Genomic DNA, 23,834 nt, shown 5'->3' with positions numbered 1-23,834 from the left:
TCTCCGCATAGACTAGAATAGACTGGCTTAAGCTCCACCCCGAAGAAAAATGCAAACGACGTTGCAGATGGAGATGCGGATGATGCTGCTTGCTGCTACTGCTGCCGTCTTTTGTGTACTGTATCTGTTTGCCTCCCTTCGCCCCAAGGCAATTTGTCTCTTTTGGCTCGAGTTAACTTGATCATGTCACAAATTAGTAAGTCATCTTGGCCATTTTCCTGGCATCCTTAGATAAACCTTCTTTTCACCTTTTTTTTTTTCTCCCATCCTCATTGAAATCTTTTGCTGAACTAAAACTACTGGCATTTATTGCCTTTTACTTAGTACTTCCTTTCTTTGCTTAGCCAACAATTCTGTTTACTTTTCATATTCAATACAAACAGAGGCGGAGGGCCCAGGCAGGGGGGGTTAGAGCATTACATTCAATGCCATTCAAAACTTTGCAAATGCATTTTCCTTAAGTACATTACTTTCAATTACCCAGAATCCTTTGTGCTATCTTCGTTTGGTTTAAGGGAGTGTATGAGTTCGATTTCATTCCATTTACACCCTTTATGGCTACGCCTTTGCACTTTACACTTTTATTGCTTAAGTTTATGTTTGGTTTTTCTGTGTTTTTAATCAAATTTATAAGATAAACAAAATGTATATGGAATTTTGTGCATAGTTTTTCATTTGCTAAGTTTGCCTTTTGCCGTTTGATTTCCTTGCCACAAGCGCACACTAAGAAACAGGAAGAGGCTAAGCGATTGATAGACAGAAAGAGAAACAGAGAGAGAGAGAGAGATGGGAGGTAGAGAGAGTTTTCCCAATCCCAAGGGTATAATTTTTCATGCTCACCTAATGAATTAATTTCCATTGCAAATTCCTTTTTTGCCACCTATTCGCATCAAATGAAATGCAAACAAATAGCAAAAGATGATGATGCGTAAACAAAAATGGTTAGAGGTTTGGTGGAGGGGGTGGAAAATGTCGAAAAATGGGAGAATAAAAATTGAACAGTTTGCCATGGGGCTTAGTGGTGGGTGCCAAGTGAGGGTGGTGGCAATGGGTGGTGGTGCAGACGAAAATGTGGGGCATAAAAGAAAGAAAAAACAAGCCAAAACACATGGTAACATAAACAATTTTGTCTGCGGCTAAAAATATATGGAAATTTAGTAGTGGAAGTGAGTAACTATATTTAGATGGGGGTTCAAAAGGGTTGCCGGCGGGGCAAGCACAAGTTCTCACTGGATAGATATGTATATGTATGTGTATGTGGCCTGGCAGGGAGTGAAGGGGTTTGAGTGCTGATGTTAGTCGATGGCAGCAAAATGCCAGCAGCTGTTTTTGCCCAGTTAATGAATGAATATGCATGAGCAAGAAGAAGGCAACAGCAGCAGCAGCAGGAGGAAAGTGTGTGAAAGTAGCTACAATTTCCCACTACCGCCCCCTCCTAGCCTCTTCTCCCCCCAATTTGTCATCCTCTTTGCCTCTTTGTTTTTTCCACTTACACATGTCGCCTTTTTGTTGTTCCATTAATTTGCTGCGCTTATCAAATATTGTTTCTATTTTGTTTTTTTTTTTTTTTTCTTGTTTGGCTGTTTCTTTATTATTAATTTTTGGCACATGGTAGAAAAGTTTTTGCTGTTTTAGGTTACGCTTAAACTTTTTTTTTTTGTTTTTCGTTTTTTGTGGTTTTTTGGTTTTGTTTTAGTTTATGTTGTTATTGTTGTAGCCACAATATTTGCCAGACCATTAGCGCCATTAACATAATGAATTGCCATTGAACTGTATGACAGTTTATAGAGCTAAACGAGACATTGGAATAGATATAGATATGGCCATAGATACCAATACATACAAATATGTATGTGTGTGTATGTATCTATGTACTTGTTTGCTGAGTGTGCGAATGTTTGTTTGTTTGGCTTTTACCTGGAGAAGCCGCTGACATGACAGTGATTAACAAGCTTTTTCTAAGGGATTTCTCAAGCTATATTCTACATTTTCGAATATATGTTAGAATTGACAAGATGAAAAATTGCAAACAGTGAAATGCTCTTTCCACGCTCAATAATGCTAACTTTAAAACAGATTTTAAAGAGACTTGGCTTAAAGCCAACAAGCGAAAAGTATTAATTATGAAGTATTAAATGGGAATAAAGGAAAATAAATATCGTTTGTAACAAGTTGAGTGTCTAAATCGACATCATTGAATGTATGTTAAGTGATGCCTCTAAATGTCCTTTGACTTTTGGATGTCACATCATCGTCATCATCATCATCATCATCATCATCATCATCTATTCATCTCATCCCATCCCATACCATGGTGTGATGTATAGCAAAATTCTTACCCTTATGGTTGGGGTAAAGACCAAACAAGGATGAGTGAGAGGAAGAGAGAGCATGTTATGGCTAATTAAATCAGCTGCTTGATTTCGTGATTGTTTGTCAGTTGTTTGTCAACTTGAGTTGCGGCTTAAAGAGCCATGAATATTCTGTATGTGACATTTAAAAGTCCCCCCTTTCCCACCTTCCCACGCCACCAACTTGCTATCCACACCCATTTTCATAATATTTGCCATAAATATTTAATACCAGATACTAAGCCTATTTGATGCTGACATTTATGAGTGAGAAATTTCCTCGTTTGCCGCGATTCAACAAGAGCCCACAGCCAACACAGCCAAAATGCCAGCCCGAATGTCTTCCTGCCTTCTTCCACCTTCCTGTCTGTCTGTCTATCTGTCTGTGTTTCACTCAGTCTGTGTGCTTTTTTGTTGTCTTCTTGTCATAGAAACTAAGAACTATTTGGCATATGTGGGCGGGTTGGGCGGATTGAGTATCTTGTTATAGCCGACTTCCTTTCTGCTTTATGTCTATTTTGCATACATATACCAACTACTACCGTATGCAAGGAAACTTTTTTTTCCCAGACAAGACTTTTAGTGGCTTTTCACTCAAAAGAATTTCCGATTTTAAAACATGGCCCAAGAAAAGAAACAGTAGAAAGTGTGTAAGTTACAAAAGAAAAACAGAATAAGGTGAAATATTGTAAGAAATGGGCGTTCAGTTATTTTGATGTTAAAAATCATGTGAAAATTGATATATTATATACATACATACATCTACATATACAAAAGCCTTGTGGTAGAAATTGATAAACAAATTGAAATTATAAAGTGTTTCATTATTAAATTTTAACCTTCGTCTATAAAATTCAATTAAAAATACTTGAAATACTTTATGAAATATATATGTGCATAGATGTGTATGAATGTAGTTTATATTACGATCTGTCTGTCTATATGCCTGTCTATCTGTCTGCCTGCCTGCCTGCCTGCCTGTTCTCTCTGCGTGTGGTACAAAATTTCCATTTAAATGGGCAAAAAGCAAAAATGAACATTTTTCCAAATGATTTCTCAGTGAATGGGGGGAAACTTGAACTGATTCATGAAAAATTCGCTTTTTCTACGAAAAATTAATTTCCAAATAGTTCATTTTAGTGCTCTCAGTTGTTGGCGGTTACTTTTTTTACCCCTTTCTGTGCTAGATGCTCTTTTAGCCCAATGCCAGAAGGGCATATGAGGCTAAAAAAAGTTGGCCACAACATTGAGAAGAAAACTGCATTTTTTTCACCGGTAAACTGATTGATATCGACATTGAATAATCCATTTTGTAAACATTTCAACGGGAAATAGTTGAAACACAAAACTTTCTAGTAAACTGAACTGCATATTTATTCTAGTAAGTTTGTATTTAAAGGGTATTGACACTTCGGTGTAGTTGTTTAGACTATGGTTTCACTTTTTTTGTGCTGTTATTTCCCACTTTTTCACAATTATCTGCTGACAGTTGTAATTCAATAGGCACCTGGTTCTCTCTCTCTCTCTCTTGCGCTATCGCCTTCTATGTCTGTCCCTTTTGCCCTATCTTACTCACTCACTCTCTCAATGTTCATTGTACTCATTTCCATTCCATTTTTTGTTCAATTTTTCAATTTTCATTCGTTCGTTTTTTCTCGATTTTGTGTGTGTGTGTGTGTTTTGTGTGTTTTTTATATTTTTTGGCAACAAAACAATTTGTTTATAGCACGGCGCATTGTGTTTTTGACATATTTATGCCGGTGGCCGGGCACTTGTGTATCCTCAGTACACCCAACACCACCACTCATCACCCGCCCGCCCACAACCCACCGCCCAAAAGCACCTCATCCTGCCACCTGCCTGCCACTCGCCCACTTTTCCCTCGAATTTGCCACGCCTCTTGCTTATTTTCTTTAGCTTCCTTCTTCGTTTTTTTTATGTTCTCCTCTTTTTTCGGCTGCACTGCTGCCTTTGGGCCAAAAACAAAAGCCGACAAAAAGGCAGGAGCAGCAGCAGCAGCAGGAACAACCGGCAAGGAGCTGCCTTCGATGGCAGCGACCTGGCCCCGGCTTTAAGACTTTGCTCCAGTCCCGAAAAAAAAAGAAAACGAAGCAAAAGTAGAGGAAAGTTGTTTCCTTTGCAAGCTTCTTGCCGCCTGCGCCTTATTGTTGTGGGTTCTTGTTGTCTGTGGCACAGTTTTTTTTTTTTTGTATTGTAAAGCTAATAGAGAGGCAAAGAGGAAGCTCACATATTTTTAGGAGCACTAGAACTCTTGTAGTTCGATTCTCATTATGTCAAGTTATCAGTATAGAATTTATAATACCGAATGTCAACAAAATTGTACAATTTCGAATCCGATTATGACGGCACTTACAATTGTTACTATAAAATTATAATTTTTGGTGTTGTCTTTTCATTAAAACCTTCGATTTCAGGGATTACATCTGTTTGCCCAAGTCATTTCAACTATTCTAATCCTTTTATATTGCACAACATATTTCATTTCTATTAATGACTCTTCTTTGGATGGACTTTCTCCTTTGAGTTGGATATAAGTAAGAAAGTGTATATAGATTTCGCTCAATTGGATAAAAACCCATTTTGCAGCCTTAGCTCCTGGCTAAAACAAAAAAAATTAAAAAGAAAAGAAAAAGAACCTGAGCGAAAGTACAAAAAAAAAAGAAAATCCTCTCTTGCCGGTTTGTTGGTTCTTGTTGTTGGGGTCTTGCGTGTCTGAAAAGCATTTCGTGCAAGTTAAGTGGGCCGGGCCTTAGAGAAAAGTAGATACGATACGATGCGATACGATATATTTATTGGCATTGTCAGTTTTTGTTTTTGGCTTGAAAGTAAAATCGAATTTATTGTTTTAATGCCATTTTGGCTGTCGCTGTTTTGTTCGCTGCTGCGGCTGTCGAGCGCAAAAATTGGCAATTTGTTTAGAAATTAGCGCGCTCTCCTTTTCAACATGTAAAATGAAAATCAATTTTCTTTACAGAAATGAGCTCGACAACTGGAGCTGGAGCCGGAGTAGGAGGCACAGGCGGAGGAGGAGGTACCACCGGAGGCGGCAGTGGTGGTGGTGGCGGCAGTGCCAGTGCCACAGCCACTCATATCTTTCGTTCGTTGTCATCGGAAAGCCAGAAACGAGAATGGTCGAAGCGACTTTCCCTCAGGGGAATGCGACATGGTGGTGGCGGTGGAGGTGGTGCGGTTGCCGGAGGAGCTGGTTTATCAGCCAGCAAAGAGGTGAGCTAATTGACCTGCAAATACAAATCATTTCTTAACACTTGCCACTCTTCTGTCCTCTTCTCTCTCTCTCCCCACTACCCCTAAAATGTATCCATCCATTCCGTTTGCCATTTAGGAAAGCAAGCACAGAAAATTCTTTAGCCGTTCGGCTTCATTGAAACAGGCTGGAAGCAGCAGCACGCAAACCTCCATGGAATTGCATGTACCTGGTCAGTCATCAGGCGGAGGTGGAGGTGGAGTTGGTAGTGCTGGAGCGGGAGCTGGTTCACCATCATCGACAACCAACCAACAGCAAGCGCTAACACAGCCATCAACACCCAAGAAATCCAATTGGGAGGTGATCGAACATTTCAATACGAATGCCAAGGGAGGCAAGGCCATGGTTAGCAGCAGTTTGATTGCGGTGAGTCCCCCCAACAAGAAATTTGAGCAGAAGGAGCATGAGTTTGGCATGGAATCGTATAGAGTGGAGTGGGCTGTGGATGGTTGGTTTGGCTGTGGATTGCGGTTGGGATTAGGATTGTGGCATCAATTAATTTACGCACCTAATGGACAGAATGTCGCTGGCAGACTTTGCCATTGATTGAGGGGGGGATTTAAATATTTAATTTAATTTGGTTTGGTAAACCAGCAGCAACAGGAGAAGAAGGACTATGTAGGTAGGGAACAACAGCATCAATAGAAGCAACCGCACCAGGTGGCATCTAAATTTAAAATACAATTTACTATCAACTAAAGGAATAGGGCTTACAGCATTAACATCGAAATCTACATACATATAAAGAGAGTTAACAATTGGTAACCGCAACAAACTTGTTTCGTCTGCAGTAAAAATGTCCTAAGAACTACGAGCTGGAACGTAAATTCTTTTGATTGCCATGCCAAACTATGGATGTAACCAATTAGAACCAAACTAGGCTTAATATGGAAGAGCATAAATTTTGAAATGAAAATTGGTACCCATAATTAATTTACAAAATTTCACAGTGTTTCTCTAGAATAGTAAAGGAGCTAGTTGGTCCCTGTGGATTGGTTTTCATAGAGAAACTGAAACACCTGCAAGTGTGCCCAGCAAAACATTCAATGTCCTGCCCAAATATGTATGCTACATATATATATGTATACCTATATATGTAGATAGGAACATTTGTGAAAGTAAAATGCCAACTTGCACAAGGGGACACTTTACAGCCATGTGGAAGTCAGTATGTGTGTGTGTGTGTGTGTGTGTGGGTGGGAGTGTGTTTGTGGGTGTAGGTACATGAGTTTGTATTTGCTCTTCGTTGTCAAGAGTCAATTGAAAAAGTTTAGCAGAAGGAAAAACGCAGCTCTGGCATACAAACGCTTGGCAATTTGTTTAAAAATGCCGCGGGGATGCACAAATACGCATAGAAAGAGTGAGACAGACAGACTGAGAGACAGAGATAGAAAGAGAGAGGTAGACAGAGTGGGAGAAAGTTCAGGGCAATTGTGTATACATATCGTTGTGTATGTCTGAGCGTGAAAAGAACGTTTAGTGTCAATTGTATTTAAGAATAAAAAACCATTGCATACTTATGAGGGCGTCTGAAAATAATAATTCACTTACACACATTAAATGGCAAGTCCATGTAGGTGTGTAGGTGTGTAGGTGAATATTCAGGTTAATGAAAGAGAACGACACCTTTTATGTGATAACATCAAATAAATAACTTTTGAAATTGCTTATATGCATGTGCTTTCAATTTTTATAGTTTACAATGTGCGTTTCTTTCTTTTTGATTGCTTTTCACAGGCCGGCATCACGCGGTGTAATATAGATGAATCCATGGATTCGACAAACTCCAGTTCCACCTGCCACAGTCCTATGATCTATCAACGTGATGAGGCCCAGCTGTTGCAACAAAGTAAGTGGATAGAATGGAGAGGATGTGCGGAAAAGTGAGAAAGAAGCGAGTAAACATTCTTGCGATTAGCTGGTAATGGACTCCAACATCTTCCATTCAGCTCGTTAGATAGACACGTTAGCTAGGACTAAGGGGCAATAAAAATGCCAACACGCATGTCACTCATCCCCTTACACAGCTCTCCGCGCCCCCTTTACAACGCCTCAAATGTCACAAGTTGATTGTCATTGTCATATTGAATTTGACGAGGCTATTTCTTTCCTCTCAAGCTTAGTCTCTCAGTCTTCCCGCCCAGTCTTCCAATCTCTGTCGCACAGTCCTCCCAATCTCATACTCAGATTGGCATTTCTCTCACATTTCATCCACACACACACACACACACACACATCACATCAGGCACACTCACACACATGCACACACATGTTTTCCGTTTTGGTTTTCTTTGCTTCTAGCCCCTTTCTTAGCCCCTAAATCAAGATGTGTGAGCTATGTATGGTTGCCTCGGTTGCCTTCGGTATGCCTTCTCTAGTTTTTCGTTTTGCCCTTTTTTTCCCCATCATTTTCCTTTTCTTTCTTTTTTTCCGATTTACTTTTCCTATGAAAGCAATGGGGTTTGCCTTTGATATACGCAAATTTCTATAGAAAATTTACATAATCACGTTTGGCATTTATTTATTGATGCATATAAAAACATATTTTCAGATGTGCGTATGTTGTGTTACTGCCTCCCGCTGGCCCCTCCGCCCCTTAACCAAGAACCTAGTCCTTCTCTCTCTCTGTCTCTACCTCTCTCTGTCTCTCTCTCTCTATTCATTCAGTCGATTGTTGTTTGCGGTTCGCATTGTGGTCACTTTTACAACAAGAGCAACAAATAAAAGCCTGGTAGACAAGGAGATGAGGAGATGGATGGTATGGATGGTTGCGGGGTCAAAGTGACGGGGACAGTTGAATGATTTTAATATGCCGATTTGGCTGACATTCTCCATTTTACAATACAACATTTTATGGCATTGTGTGTTGCATTTTGAATCAAGGTTGCTTGTTGCTTTTTTCTCTTTCTCTCGCTCTCGCTCTCTGTCTCCCTCTCTGTTTCTCGTTTCCTTCCTTCAATTTTCCTCGATTCCTGTTTCCCCCGGATCACCTCTCTCTCTCGTTTTTTTCTCGTTTTCTTCATAAAATGTCAGACGCAGTCAATGGCAGAAAACATTGTTGAAGATGTCGACAATGATGACGTTAGAAAAGTCGAACAAATATATACCCCCTTACAAATATACAAAAAAAAAAAAAACGAAACCTATATATACCTAAATATTATGTATTTGTGTATGTGTATAAGACGTTAAGTGAATTTCAATGCGAGTTGGAAAGGAGAAGTGAAAGAGATTTTTGGCCATTGTATTGAATGCTTTCATAGTGAAGTTAAGTTCACTTATCAACATCGGTTGAAATAAGTTGAAACTTGGTTTTTTGAAAGCAATTTCGTCTTTAGCACCATAAGCTAGAACTTTGGTGATAGTTTTCTCCATTACACTTACCAACACCAACACAAACACAATTGACCCTTCTTCTTGTCATGACATTAGAAGACCACAAACAATTAAATGCACATTAACATTGAAATTACGCATAATATTTAACCAACTGTAAATAGGCTCGCATTAACAATCGCAAATTGGAATTTGCAAGTCGAATTGCATACAAAGATTCTCCTGTTCATGTCCATGAGCTAGTTCAGATATGAATGGATGACGTGGGAAGCTAAATTGTAAATCTGTTCGTTCCAGCTGCCAGCTTGAGCCTGGCCACAGTGTAATTAATTTCTGGTCTTGGCCTCAGCCTTCGGCTCATTCATAAAGCTAATGCATATTTATAAGGACTTTGGTTCACATTACCACAAAATTCAATTTTATCTGCTTGTGCTTTCCACATTTTCCACAGGTGAATCTAATGCCAATGTTGAGGCGAATCATTCAACTAATTCGACCGGCGGAGGCGGTGGTGGAGGAGGTGTTGGCGGAACTGGAGGTGGCGGAGCACTTAGTCCTAGCATATCCTTTTGGTTTCGCTTGAACCGCATCATTTTACGTCTCTGTTCGACGCACCAGTTTAAGAATCTTCAGGTAAGTAGCTTAACCAAAAAGAAAGCTTAACAGGAAATCCTTTTTCAAGAAAAGTTTTGAAAAAGTTTCCTTTCCTTGTTTTTTTGTGGTTGCGTGATTGTTCTCTTTCCGCATACCCTGCCAAAAGAAAAGTGTACTTTGCTATCGAAACAAAATAGAACCAAGTTCAATAAAGCATATGTTGGCCCACTAACATCGGTTCCGAAAGAGAGAAGTCAATGCTTTTTCGAAATTCCGTTCTCGTGAATCGACACAGAATCAAACTATGAATTCCCTTTTGAAACATTGTGTGTTTTCAATTGATTTTTGATTTGATGCTCCCCGTTTTAATATGCAAATTCCTTGACTCTATTGGTTAACATTGTAGGTGGAAATGCTATATCAGCGATATTTTTTGCGCATGAATCAAAGTAACACAACGCATATTTTGGCCCTTCTATTGGCTCTCATTTTGGCCCTGTCGTGCACTCATATAGTTTTCACCACATTGCAATTGCGTCGGACGTTTGCAACAAACCTCGCCTCATCCTCATCGGCGTCGTCGTCAACGACATCGACGTCATATGCAATAAAAATGGAAAGCCTCTATCTGGACATGAATGGCACTGCCGGTGCCAATTCCACATTTATACCACTCAACACCATGGCTTCCATGGTCAGTGGCAACTTAACGACAACCGCAACGACACCAACAAACGTTCAACAAATTGACAATGGCAGAAATTTCAAGTCCAACCGCGACCTTGTTGATTTTGATGTTGATGTGGATGTAGATGCGGATGATAATATTCGCGTCGACGACGGCAGAACCAGAAGGCAGAAACGGAAACATTATCGACGACGCCTCCACAAGCATCGCTACAAGCAACATCCCCCATATCGAACCAGGTGAGCATCCATCCAACCCGACAAGCAACCAGCATCAGCACCAGCACCAGCCTAGCCATGGGATTGATGATTTAGTACTTAGGGTTTGGTGTTTTTGGGGTTTTAGGGTTTGGGGTTTTATGTTGCGTTTCGGTTTCGGTTTTTGCGTTTGCGTTTGGCATTTTGACAGCCAGCGCTTTGAATGGCCTGAAAGTCAGCCCATCAACCCACCGTCGTCGGTCCATTCGAGCCGACCAACAAACGACCGAACGACCAGGAAGGCGAACTTAAATTTTATGATTTTTGATAGACATTTTGAGGTTTGCAAATCAAAAATAAAGCAAACCAAGGCAAAAACTTCTAAGGCTTAAAGTGAAAACTTTCTGCCAGCGAAAATGGAAAGCAAAACGAAAAGTAAAAGAACAGAAGCCGAGGAAAAACCAAATCATTGAAATAATCATGGTCGTGGCCAAAGGGGGAACTAGCTTATTATAATTTATATAAATTTCTATTTTCTTCAATCGTAAATTGATTCTCATAGGGCAAAGATAGTATGAGTTAGAGGCAAGAGGCCGTTTTGATAGTATGATTCACTTTTCCTCATGCACAACAAACAGAAATATGTATTGGCTACGCTTGTGGTAAAGTTATTTGATGAATTTGTTGGAATTTATGTGGTGAAATTGTTTGAAATAAAATGTTTTATAATTATTTTTTTAAGCAACTTTTTGCAATGTTTTGCTAAGAGTTATATTGTAATCTTATTGCTCTTGGGCCTTGCTTCCAAAATAGACATTGAAGAAAATATATGTATGTATGTATAAATATCTCTTAGACAGTCGCTTGTCATTGCCAAAGTGACAAATTGAAGTATCAAAATGAAAAGAAGCTAACAAAAGTTATCAATTGATGAAATTTTCATTTACATTTAGATTTATTTTTATATAAATATTTATCAAAACAACAAGATGGATAGTTATATTAAGGTGTCTGTCTCTGTGTGTGTGTTTGTGTGTTTGCCATCAACCTCAAACTGTATTTCAGATACAGAATGCGAGCAAAACGTAGTCAAAATGGGGATGTGAATGAATATGAAGCTTTGGTCTTGGCACAGGAAGAGAATGACCAGGACCAGATGGCCATGGAGTTGGAGTTGGAGAAGAAGGCTCAACTGATTGTTGACATTGCCCGACTGAATGCTGATTTTGAGCCTGATGCTTATGCTGATGCCGTTGACGTTGCCGTTGCCGTTGCCAATCCTGATGCTGACAACAAAAACGATGTTTACATTGCTGATGGCATTAAACGCATTACGTATACGCCGCTTGTCCACCAATCGAATACCAACAAAAGCAGTTACAGCAACGGTAGTAACATCGAACGTGATGAAGTGTCCAGGAATACATCCTACTCGAATGTTGATGATAATTTGGACACTTCATTGACTTACTACGCGCACATTCTGTCATCGGTGATTACGCAAATTGATGAGTCTGTGTTGATTTTTCTTATTGTGATGCTAATCTGTGGCATTGTCTATGCATGTGAGTAGCAAAATTTCATCAACAATTGTTTCCATTATAGTTTCTAATTATATGAAATTTTCTACAAACACCAACTTATCCCCCGCTCTAAAATATTCTCTTAGTTCTCCTTTGCATACTCTCAAAGCCAGCAATGAATGAAATATTCCTTGTGCTTGTCTCCTATGTCATTTTGGGCACATTCCTGGCCATTGAAATTGCCGTCAGCTATGCCATGCAACCCAGGTTAGTATAACACAGACACACCCACACACCCACACACCTACACACACATATATCATGCATAGAGTAAGAGAGAGAGAGAGAGAGAGCGAGTGAGGAAGAGGGATATGTCTTTGCAGCTGTTGCCTGGCAGCCAGAAAATTAATCATTTACGGCTCGCTAATTGCTTACCCAACAATCCTAACCGGGGAGGGAAAAAAAAAACAAAAAAAAAAGTAAGAAACAAAAAAGCAATGCCAGGGCAACGGACTGAAACAGAAATACAATTGCTAGAAACCAGAAACAGCTGCCTTATCAAGGACCACAACTCCTTTAACCATTATGTATGTATGTGTGTATAAGTGCATCTGAATGAGAGAAATCTTACACATAAAAGGAGGCAATTAAATGTTACAAAAATAGTCATCAGTCAGCCTATTGTTTTGATATAAATCAAAAGTTATCTTTAAAGTGCTTTGATTTATAAATAAATGCAGAGAGCTCTCTTACTCGACTAGCCGAGAAGATCAAAAGAAAACATTACTTGCAATGACAGAAACGAATGTTCACAGATCGAATCTAATATGAATTTAGGATGAAGTTTGGGATTTAAAATTAAATATTCCATGTTTTCTCTTCATGTACAGCAAATCCTTCAATGGCAGCTCGTGCTGCATCGTTCTCATCTATATGACATACACGATGTTGCCGCTGCGATTGCGGGAGGCTCTTATCGGCGGCATTCTGTTGAGTGCTGCCCATATCTATACCTGTTTGAGATACACAACCAACGCCGGCGAGCAGCAGGACGATGATTTCCAGTTGATGGAGGCCGATACAAGCGTACATTGGCAAGAGGTGAGACAAAAACAAACAATAAAAATAAATAAAAATAAGCGATGATTGCAAATTTCCCTCCCCGTGAGAGACAAAAAAAAAAAAGGACTCTGTGGAGGGCTGCGTTTTTTTATTGTCTATCAACAGGTTCTGGGTGCCACAGAAACCAAATTAATTTGTTCGCCAAACAAAGGCAGTTAGCTTTAATTGAGCGAGATGACTGTAGTGGGCAGAGAGAGAAAGAGAGAGTGGGAGGAACGCGGAGGTGAGAATGGTGGACACAGTTGTTGGCAGGCGGCACGTGTCTGCTCAGTGCCTAGCGAGAGGAAAACATAAATAAATGAAATTAAATTGCCGCAAAATTGAATGAAATCGAGCTGCTGCTGCTGCTGCCACCACCCAAGAGGCCATTTGTGTCCTTCTGTGTCCTCCTTTGTCCCTTTACCGCGGACTCATCTCTTGTCCTGTTGTGTTGTGTTGTGTTGTATCCTGTCTTGTTCCATGTCCTCTTCTGAATCATAACTGCCATTTTATTGTATTTATATCTTAATGTCATTAATGCTTTCCATTATATCATTTTTTTTTTTGTTTTCTCTGCTTTCTCTCCCTCTCTGTATCCCTTCTCGCAGCTGCTGTGCACATCGGTGGCTTTGGTGTTGGCCAATTTGACCGGCATATACACCCACTGGCCAAAGGAGAAGGCCCAACGCAAAGCCTTCATAGAGACGCGTCAATGTATCGAGGCTCGTTTGAGAACTCAGCGAGAGAATCAACAGCAGGTAATACAAAAATTTCACACTATTTGTTGTTTGCTCTCTTGCCTCATCATCATCATCATCAGCATCAACATCAAAAACAAAATGTGCATCAAAGAAATGAAAGTCAGCGGGGCAAATGATAAAGATTTGCCTTTTGATGCTGCTGCTGCTGCTGCTGTGGCTGTGGCTGATGATGTTGGTGAGACGACAAACATAACAAAGGACCCGTCAACCCACGCATCAACGTGCTGGGCGTGTAGAATAATTTAGGAAAAGTCTCCTTTTTTGCTGGCAGTCAGTCAGTCAGTCAGTCAGTCAGTCAGTCAGTCAGTGACTATGTCAGCGGTTCAAAGACGCGGCAACACACACTTGCAAATTGGAGGCCCGAAAGTATGTTGAAATTAAATTTTCGCATATTCAAAAGTCTCTTCTTCTTTCTCTCTATACATTTCTCTCCTCATAACTCAAACTCCCAAGAAAAAGAAAGAAAATGTTTTATTTACAATATAAAAAGTCTTTAAGGTTTCGCAATGTTTTTCAATTGGATCAAGATAATGTGGTAAATCGGTTTCATTAACAATGGAAATTGGAAAATAAATTTTTAATGTCTTGAGATCTTTTTGCGATTTAATTGAATTATGGCCATGGAGAGAAAGAAATGAAAGAAAGAGTAAGAGCAAAAGAGCATTATCCTTGGCTACGCCACAGATAAATTTATATACATATATGTATGTACGTATGTATGTATATTAATGGGATACCAAGTGAATTCTTGTTTACTGATGCTGCTGCTGCTGCTGCCTTGAACTTGAATATCGGCTCTCATTCTTATGCTACGCATTCTGAAACCATTTTGTACATTTGATTTTCAACTTATTGTTGTTGCTGTTCCGTGTTGTGTTGTTCTTGTACTTGTTTCTCGTTAGGAACGGTTGCTACTCTCTGTCCTACCCCGACATGTTGCCATGGAGATGAAGGACGATATTGCGGGCCAGCCACGTGACACACAGTTTCATAAGATTTACATACAACGCCATGAGAATGTCAGGTGAGAGCAACTACTGTGCGTGTGTGCTGAGTGTGTGTGTGTGTGTGTGCTGAGTGTGTGAAGTGTGAATTTATTTGCATGCAAAGTCAATAAATTGTTCAGCTGAGAGTCTTTCTGTCTGTCCCGCCGGCTGCCTGCCAGAGTGTGTAACGTGAGCAATGAATTTTTATGCAAAAAAACACAGGAAAAATAAAAAACTGCACAACTCTTCTGCTTTACCTTTCTTTATGCCCCCACCCACACACACATACACACACACCCAGACAGACACGCATACACATACTCCTCAACATTCAACGCAGTTAGCGAGGCATAATAAAGCATACTTTTGGGGGCACCTGTTTGCTTTTTTTTGTGTTTTTCGGTTTTGTCTTCAAAGACGAAACTCTATGTACTCTGCATGAGAAAGATATGGTTTTGTTTTGAAGCAAATAAGTGGCTGCCACTTATGTTAGATTGATGATGCATTGATTGATTCCACATGAAATACAATATATTCATATTTACCCATACATTTATTTACTTTTAATGGCACTCATAAACATAATTCTCAATCAGCATGAAGAAAACATTTGTTGATTATTACATTCGATAAAATTTACAATTTGCCTAACCAACCGGTCTTAGTTAGTTTCAAATTGACGAGTTCTGTCTAGAATTCGAGAGCGTAATTGGAATGATAAATCCTTTTATGGCCAGAGCATTTGTCTCTTAATAGTAGTCGTTCATTTCTAATATAATATTTAAGTGTATTTATATAGGGTATTCAAATGCTGGCAATCATCATCCATACATACATACATACATACATGCAAATACATATTTCATTTTGAACTCTCGCTTTTGTATTAAATTACGCGCTGAGCCTGAGCCTGAGCCTGAGCCTTAAGCCGTTCTCAGTTACGAGTCGTAAAATCAGCAAACAAAAGCAAAAACTCTGCTAATGTGATGCTGTCGTCATTTTCCACCTAAGCGAAAAAGGATTTTCAATGTTGAATAAATAAACGAACAACCGGGAGATGTGTACAGAGGGATTGGGAATGGCGATGGCGATGGGCATGATTGTTGTTGGGTGGAAAACCTCCTTAAAAGTTGACAGTTGCCAGTGCAGAGTCTTTAAGCCTTAAAGCTTCTTGCCGATATTATACCCGGCTGTGGCTTTCTTTCTTTTATTTTTTTTTAGTTGAATATATTAAAAAATTCCATTGAAGCAGCTGTGTGGAAGACACACACACAGACAGACACACACACAAATACAAATTCACTGAGACCCATCACATAACAACGCATATGGTCCAAAAAACTATGCCCGTCATTGACTTTATCAACATCGACAACAGACAACAGGCAACCGCAGATTGTAATATGCGTATTCTCCTCTATCTGCTCCTTTTCTTTTATTTTTCCTTTGCTTTGTTGACCTCCCACTCTTTCTTTCTCACTTGTTCCGCCTACACTTACTTAAACTTTCTCCACTTTGTTGTTGTTTTCGGTTGTGTTCTGCAGCATTCTCTTTGCGGACATTTGCGGTTTCACGAGCCTCTCGGATCAGTGCACGGCCGAGGAATTGGTGCGTCTGCTCAACGAACTTTTTGCACGGTAAGTTCAGAGATGAATGATGATGGGTTGGGGGGTTTTTGGGTCGGGGTCGGAGTCGGGGTGAATGTAAAGACAACCTCAGGTTCGGGGCATAATTAATGAAAATGTCCCGACCTGCCTGCCTGGGCTTCTTGCCTGTTTTTGGGCTCTCGTTTTCTGTGTGTGTGTGTGTGTGTGTGTGTGTGTGTCTGTGTCTGGGTCAAAGTTCTTGCCTCCAGAAAAGAATCCCAGACACACACACACACACACACACGCACAACCAAAAACAGAAACAGAGTGGAGCTCGGGGCCGAATTAATTGCACATTCGACTGGCCAAATAGAAATGGAAAAGAGGAACAAAAAAATTGGAGTCGGAGTCAGATCCGGATCTGAGTATTGCTTGATGTTGCTACACTGCTGTATGCTTCCTTCTGGGTATTGGCCAGCTTAGGACTCGTTAGCAAAATGCGGCAACAGCTGCAAAAGCAAAAGCAAAACAAAAAAAAAAAAAATGAAAAGAAAAATAAAATCCCTTTTTCAGTCAGAAGGCTTCCTTGGCCTATTTGCTTGGTTTGTTCATTCGTTTGACCAGTTTATGGATTCGCTTCGGTTTGTTATTCACTTACCGTTAATGGAGTATATTAACTACCTGAAGAATGTAATTTATGTCCTAAAATTTTAAAGAAATAAAATGAAAATGTATCAAATGAGGGAAAAGTTGCTATAATTGGCAGTGCTTTATCAAAATGTCCTTACTACTGCAGGGCATATCACATATTCGTGGTGTAGCATGGGGGAAAATGAAATTTTCTTTTGATTTTTCATCAACTAGTAGTACATGTGTTTGGGTTTCTATACCTGTACATATACAAGGTGGTATACATTTGCTTTTGTGTGTGGCTCAACTCTTGCAACTCAACACTGTCCAAACCCTCCGCTCACATCAACATTTTTGTCCTTTGTTGCAGCTTTGATCGATTGGCCGCCGAGCATCATTGTCTGCGCATTAAGCTCCTGGGCGATTGTTATTATTGTGTCTCCGGTTTACCCGAACCAAGGCCGGATCATGCACATTGCGCAGTGGAAATGGGACTCGATATGATTGACGCCATAGCGTAAGTAGTCCGGAAGAGACCGAGAAAGAGTGAGAGAGAGTGAGAGTGAGATGGAGAGCCAACATGTGCATTGGCTTTTGTCTAAAACACATCCAATGCCTCCACCTGAACTCTTTTGCCACAAGATTTAACCACCCAAGCCGATTCGAATTGCTTTTCTCTCTCCCCACCCCCTTTTCTATTCCAGATTGGTGCGTGAGGTGATGGCTGTGAATGTCAACATGCGTGTGGGCATCCATACGGGACGAGTCCATTGCGGGGTTTTGGGCCTGGTCAAGTGGCAGTTCGATGTTTGGTCCAATGATGTGACCCTGGCCAATCACATGGAGAGTGGCGGTATACCGGGGTAAGTAAGACAATCGAGTCACCATTTTCATTACATTTAGTGGACTATTAATTACATTTCGGACAGATGCTGAGATCCTCAGCTCAGATCCGCCGCTAACCACTTCAAAGTCTTTTCATGTGCTACACTTGAGCCTAGCAAATCTTTCCTTTTTTCTTTTTGTTTTGCTCAATTCAATTCAATTCAATCCGAATCCCAATCCCCAATATAAATCCCATTTCTGGTCTCACTTTGGCTCTTGTTTTTGGACAGCTGTGAATTATGTTTTTCTCACAAAAGTGGGCGAAAGGGAGAAAGAAAGAAAACCACACAAAAGAATAACAAAAAATAACAAAACGCCGTTGACAAGTTTGTCTCATTTCCGTTTTGACAACTCGTCCTTGTGTCTTTTCCTCTCCCTTTCTCTCTCTCTTGCTGTGTGTGTGTGTGTGTGTGTGGCGCAATTAAAGCCAACTTTGGTCAGGCCAAGAGTTCCTTCTTTCAAGAGTTCTCTTCAAGTGCTCACCCAAAGCGCCTACATTTTGGGGCGCGGCCCATTCAACTTGTCTCAAAGTGTCGCCTCCTTTTGTTGTTGTTGTTGTTGCTGTTGTCCTTCGCCGCTCTGAAGTGTGTAATTGTTGTTGCAAAATTTTGCATATTCTCCTTCTAGTGTGTGTTGGTGTGTGTGTGTGTGTGTGTGTGTGTGTGTATGGGCGTCAATTTATTGGTAACTTGCCACCAGCAACTCTCTCTTCTCCCTCTTGGCCATCTCCTTTACCCGCCAATCGATTATAAGCAACAACCAGAACTCAACTCAGAGCACGCCCCTTGATAAGTGCCCAACAATTTTGTATTTGGGTGTGTATTAGTGTGTGTGTGTGTGTTGCTGTTGATTCAGCTGCATTTTCAACACTTGAGCAATTTGTTTCTGCTTTCGCGTTATTTTTTTAAAAACCGCATACCCTGCAAAAATGAAATATGCAATTCAAAGGCATATAAATTTCGAGTAAAGAAAGAAAACGTGAGTTTCATTTAATGGTTAACAACAAATGTCTTGTTCATTATTGTAAAAAAGATTCACCTATTCAACTTGTTGAGAACAATTCATGACTGATTCATGTAGGATATATGCTAGTCTATGTTTTTGGTTGTAATGGCTTTCTTTTGGTTTATTTTTTTTGTGTTTTTGCTTGAAATTTTACTTCTTGCTTATTTGCATATTCAGTGCCAGAACCAGAGCCCTACCCAGCCTTAGGGCCAAACTTTGACTTCAGTTGAAGTTTAAGTAACTGCTGAGTTTATTTGGGTCAGCTGTGAGACGGCAGCTCGTTTGTTAACTTGTCTCGAATGAAATTAAAAGCAAATAACTGCAGTGGGTGGTTGGGTTTGGGTGCCGTTTGGCTCATTTGGGTTGGGTTGGGTTGGAGCAGTAACCATTTTGCCTGATAAGCTGCAATTTGGAACAGCTTGGAGCTGGCATGCGAAAACTTCGTTAACTGAAGAAACGTTGCATTCGAAACTGCATCGTAGTCAATCCATAACAAAGCGTCATGTAATTATCAATAGTATCAACACACACACACACACAGAGAGACACACACAGGGAAGTTTGGAAGGGATGGGAATCATCTCAATGGCACGTGGTGAAATGGCAATGGCAATTTAATAAACTCAAAGCCACTCTAGAAGCCAGAGCCAAGATGCAGACAAACTGTAGCGGCAACATTAAAAAGTCTTTACCCGTACGATAAACTAGGGAAAGAAGGGATATGTAATGCAATGTAATCCAAGAGCTGCATCTATATACTGTTCCGGCATCTGAGGCCATATGGAGAAGGAGACGAAGAGAGAGAGAGAGAGAGAGAGGTAGAGAGAGTTAGGTTGAATTACGAGGGGGATATGGGAAAGGAGAAAGCTACTCTTAGACACATGTTCTCTCTCCGTATGTATGCCTTGCATAGGGATAAACATATGCCTCATCTTGCCTTGCCTTGCCTTGTTGTCTATTCAATTTGTTTTCTCCACATTTCTCCCCATAAGTGTATATACATATATATATATATATATCAACATTTTACAGACGCGTTCACATTACCAAGGAAACACTCAAGTGTCTGGATGGTGATTACGAAGTGGAGGCTGGCAAAGGAGCCGAACGTAATTCCTATCTCAAGGATCATCAGATTGAAACGTATCTAATTGTGCCTGGTGATATCTATAGGCCGGTATGTGTTTATGCAAACGGAATGAATGTTTATGTTAAAGATGATACACAATCTCTCCCCTCTAACCCCCCGTTTCGTTTGCCTTGTGTAGCACAAAAAGTCGAGAAATCGTTTGCAGGTTAATGGCAATATATCAAAAGAGCTTCGCATGATGGGACACGGCACAGCTCAGAAACATACATCGAAGTAAGTGAAATCCATAAAGGAGAACTAGAAAATGTGCATTTTCTATTGCCTACTTATGGGGGTTCACTCATTTCTGTTTCTGTTTACTCCTTTTTCTGCTTGCTTATTATAGATTCGGTTTCGGCGATAGCGCTGAAAGTGCCAAAGATCCCGAAGATGAGGTCAACGAATATCTAATGAGAGCCATTGATGCTCGCAGTATAGATCATCTGAGGGCAGAGCATTGTCAGTCGTTGCTTTTAAGCTTTAAAAATAATACTCTTGAGAGGAAGGTGAGTTAAACACACACACACACACACACATCCACAAATTTCGCCATTGCATTCTATCTAACCTCTCTTTCTTCCTCTCTCTCTCTCTCTATATATATTTTTTAGTATGCCAGTGAACCGGATCGCATGCTGTGTGTATATTTCTACTGCAGTTTGTTGGTGCTGCTGGGTACGACTATTATGCGCTTGGCTGTGTTCCAAAGGTGAGAGAGAGTGGAGTGAAATGGAGTGCTAACACGGGGGGCGAGTGGAAGGAGAGGATGACCTTTTCCAAGTGCTTATTCCTATTTGTATTTGCTTTTGTTAGTGTCAGTTCGCACACACTACACAATACAGAATACACAGAACACTCTGATGCTTCAACTCTCCTGGGGGGGAGGTGGAGAGTGGCAGGTGAGTCTCCCCCTCCCCTCAATATGCTTCTGTATCTGTCTGTGTGTGTATGTGTGTGAATTGAGGTTGTTGGGAAAGTTTGGGAGGGGGAAGTCGGTAGCAATATGTTGCCAAAAAATGTGTTATTTTATTTAAATTTCCACTTCTGTCTCCCTCTCTCTCTCTCTGTCTCTCGTTCTCGGTAGTTCCCTCCTGTCGCTTTGCTTGTCCCTGGGCGCTTTGTTGCTGTTGATGTTTCTGGTATTTCTGGTGGCTTGTCATAAAATCAACGCCAAGGTAAGTGAGCAAAATAACAGGGGGCGCAGTCCAACATTCACTTTAGCGAAGCGAAGCAAAGTGGAGAGTGACGAGGACATACTGAATATTGCATTTCACATTGATAAACTATGTCCTTTTTTCTTTTTGTTTTGTTTTATTCTCCTCTCTCTTTTTTTTTTATTGTATATAAATTATTTTCAGCTGCCAGTTGGCATCAAACGCTTCTCATTGCATATTCATAGCAATCGCAGGTTATCGCAGTTTTTTGCCTTTGCCACAGTTGCATTGATTGCACTCACCACCCTCCTGGCCATGGTGAGTACTTAAGGGCAAGGGGCAAGGGGGAGGGACGGGGTGGGTCCATTGGTCCATTGGATACACCGGACATTGGACATTTGGTATACACGGAAAACTCGTTTTTTTTGGCGGGGTGTGGGAATATCGACTTAATTTGTGCCCTGTTTAATTTTCCGCCGCTTTTACTCTATAAATATTTGATTAACCAAACGGCATAATCCTCTCGACCTTCTCGGGTTTGGGTTTTCAGGCTTGAGTGTGCCCCACCCATAACAGCGCACCGCCCCCGTTTTGTGCCACATTTAAATTGCCCAACACCTTTAAACTGCAAGTTTTACGTTTCATTCACATTCCACTCTGATGGTGACTTATCAAATTTATATAAAATATTTGTCATATAAGTTTCCCTTACAACGCAGATAAAAAAGTTTTCGTCGCTTCATTTGACATTTGCATACATGGCGTATGCGTAACATGAATTTAAGCAAAAGCCAAGAGAAAGCAGCTGAGAAAGCAAGAGAAAGTGAAAGTTTGCATAAATTGGGGTATATACTTTTTTCTAACGATTCAATACTGGAAATTATGAGTTTTCTCTGGAATATATATATATAGATCTGAATCTATATCCCCACCTCTACAAAGTCTATATTTAATGTTCATTTCATCATTCATCTAATAAAGCCTAGGAATCTTTAGAGCTCAATTGAAGTATCAGAGTATTTATTCATTTGAAAGATTGTCCTCAATTGTTTTTTTTTTTTTTTTTTTGGTTTTGTGTTGTTTGTAGTAAAGAGCATCTAAGCCTCTCAAAAATCTCAGTTGGCTTTTTCTCGATTTGCTGTTGTTGCTTTTGGCTAACAAGTAAAAGTTTCTAGAAGCGTTGCCATGTGAGGGAAGCAAGCGCAAGGGGGGCTTGGAGGGGGCAAGTGAAAAGGAAAATTTATGTTGCTTTTCCTTTTTTTTTGTTTTTTTTGTAGGCTAAAATAAAATGGGGGCGCGCTTGTTGCGCCGGGGTTCAGTTGAGTTCGTGTTGCCGTTTTTTTTTTTTTTTTTTTTTTTGGGGCCGCGTCAAAACAAAAGTTTTTCCATTAAAGTTGGCCATTGGCAAGACATTGGAGAGGGCCAACAATGGGTCTATCTCTTTCTCACTCCCTTTTGTACTATATACGATGTTGGTTCATGCATGAAGGCTAGCCCCATTTATGGGCCACTTGTTACCTGAAATTTCACCCCAGTCCAAATAAAAACACGACAACAAAAAAAAAAAAAACAAAACTGAGACAGAGTCTAAGGCTCTGAGGCTGAGTTCTTTGACATTAAGCTGTCACTTTTCTGTGTTTAATGACACTTTAAGAGCAGGACGGCATTTCTATATATATAAAGATATACAAGTACATACATATTTATGTATATATATGTGTGTATACTTTGTGGGTGCTGAGGTTTAATGGCCAAAATGTGGCTCGTAAAAGTGTCTCTCTGTCAAACTAATTAGCATTGCTTCTGCAATTCTTAGTTCCAGGAATCGTATAGACAATTGTCAGCATTGGACAACAAATGGTTTTATCTAAATATAAATAAAACATCCAATGTCTACAATATTAACAAGGATATGCTTAAAGAACAGGAGCAACACCTAACCAGTTGTGATTTCTACTTGGCCTACAATGTGAGTAGACAACCATCTCGAATTCGTTACTCGCAAAACTATTATAATGCATGTGATTTGTATCTGTCTTATTGCAGACATTTCTTCTCCTCACATTGCTTTCGATGATGAGCTGTGCCACGTATCAGGTTCTACGTATTCTACTAAAATTGATGCTCCTGCTCTTTGCCTCTGGTAGCTACATGGCCTGCTCCAGCTATCTCTATATGCGGCATAGAAGGGACATGTCTGTGGATGTCGAGTTGAAGTAAGTATGCAAAAAAAGGGAAAATCTACTGGGGGAATATGGTTAAGAGGCAAACGAATGGAAACGAAATTATGCTGGTAATGCAATTTAAAGTAGCAGCAGGCAAACCAAGGCAATGGCAATGGCAAAGGCACCAGCTGAAATGCATTTACTGCAGCCGCAAACTGCATTAAAATTGTATTTAGCACTTGCCAGTCGAGTTGCTTCATTTATCAGGAAAGAGGCTCTCCCTCTCTCTCTCTCTCTCTCTTCCTCTCTGTCTCTCACTGCCAACAGAAAACCTGCATCTCAGCTCCAGCTGAGAAAACTACAAAATTTTTCCACCGCCCGTCCCAATAGAAAACCTGCCCGCTCTCCCTCTCTCTCTCTCTCTCTATTTCATTTATCCTATTTTCATTCATTTCTT

At 40.2% G+C, this 23,834-nt stretch overlaps 1 protein-coding gene across 1 annotated transcript in view; it reads left to right on the top strand.

The window, feature by feature from the left end:
* The window catches only part of LOC6639482 (adenylate cyclase type 6), a 39,272-nt gene that overhangs the window by 9,023 nt on the left and 6,415 nt on the right, over positions 1-23,834 (top strand). The window contains exons 2-22 of the mRNA XM_023180530.2: positions 5,347-5,597; positions 5,716-6,003; positions 7,375-7,486; positions 9,425-9,606; positions 9,974-10,494; positions 11,518-12,017; positions 12,122-12,242; positions 12,866-13,076; positions 13,685-13,834; positions 14,740-14,861; positions 16,368-16,460; positions 17,410-17,556; positions 17,744-17,902; positions 19,962-20,106; positions 20,198-20,292; positions 20,405-20,564; positions 20,670-20,767; positions 21,143-21,233; positions 21,417-21,530; positions 23,029-23,181; positions 23,259-23,428. Coding sequence (XP_023036298.1) covers positions 5,349-5,597; positions 5,716-6,003; positions 7,375-7,486; positions 9,425-9,606; positions 9,974-10,494; positions 11,518-12,017; positions 12,122-12,242; positions 12,866-13,076; positions 13,685-13,834; positions 14,740-14,861; positions 16,368-16,460; positions 17,410-17,556; positions 17,744-17,902; positions 19,962-20,106; positions 20,198-20,292; positions 20,405-20,564; positions 20,670-20,767; positions 21,143-21,233; positions 21,417-21,530; positions 23,029-23,181; positions 23,259-23,428 — 3,881 coding nt within the window. The 5' untranslated portion in view covers positions 5,347-5,348. The remainder of the gene's footprint in view (positions 1-5,346; positions 5,598-5,715; positions 6,004-7,374; positions 7,487-9,424; positions 9,607-9,973; positions 10,495-11,517; positions 12,018-12,121; positions 12,243-12,865; positions 13,077-13,684; positions 13,835-14,739; positions 14,862-16,367; positions 16,461-17,409; positions 17,557-17,743; positions 17,903-19,961; positions 20,107-20,197; positions 20,293-20,404; positions 20,565-20,669; positions 20,768-21,142; positions 21,234-21,416; positions 21,531-23,028; positions 23,182-23,258; positions 23,429-23,834) is intronic.

The sequence above is a fragment of the Drosophila willistoni genome (genome assembly GCF_018902025.1).
Source record: "Drosophila willistoni isolate 14030-0811.24 chromosome XR unlocalized genomic scaffold, UCI_dwil_1.1 Seg144, whole genome shotgun sequence".
In the NCBI taxonomy this organism is placed as follows: domain Eukaryota; kingdom Metazoa; phylum Arthropoda; class Insecta; order Diptera; family Drosophilidae; genus Drosophila; species Drosophila willistoni.
This window is presented reverse-complemented; position numbering and strand designations above follow the sequence as displayed.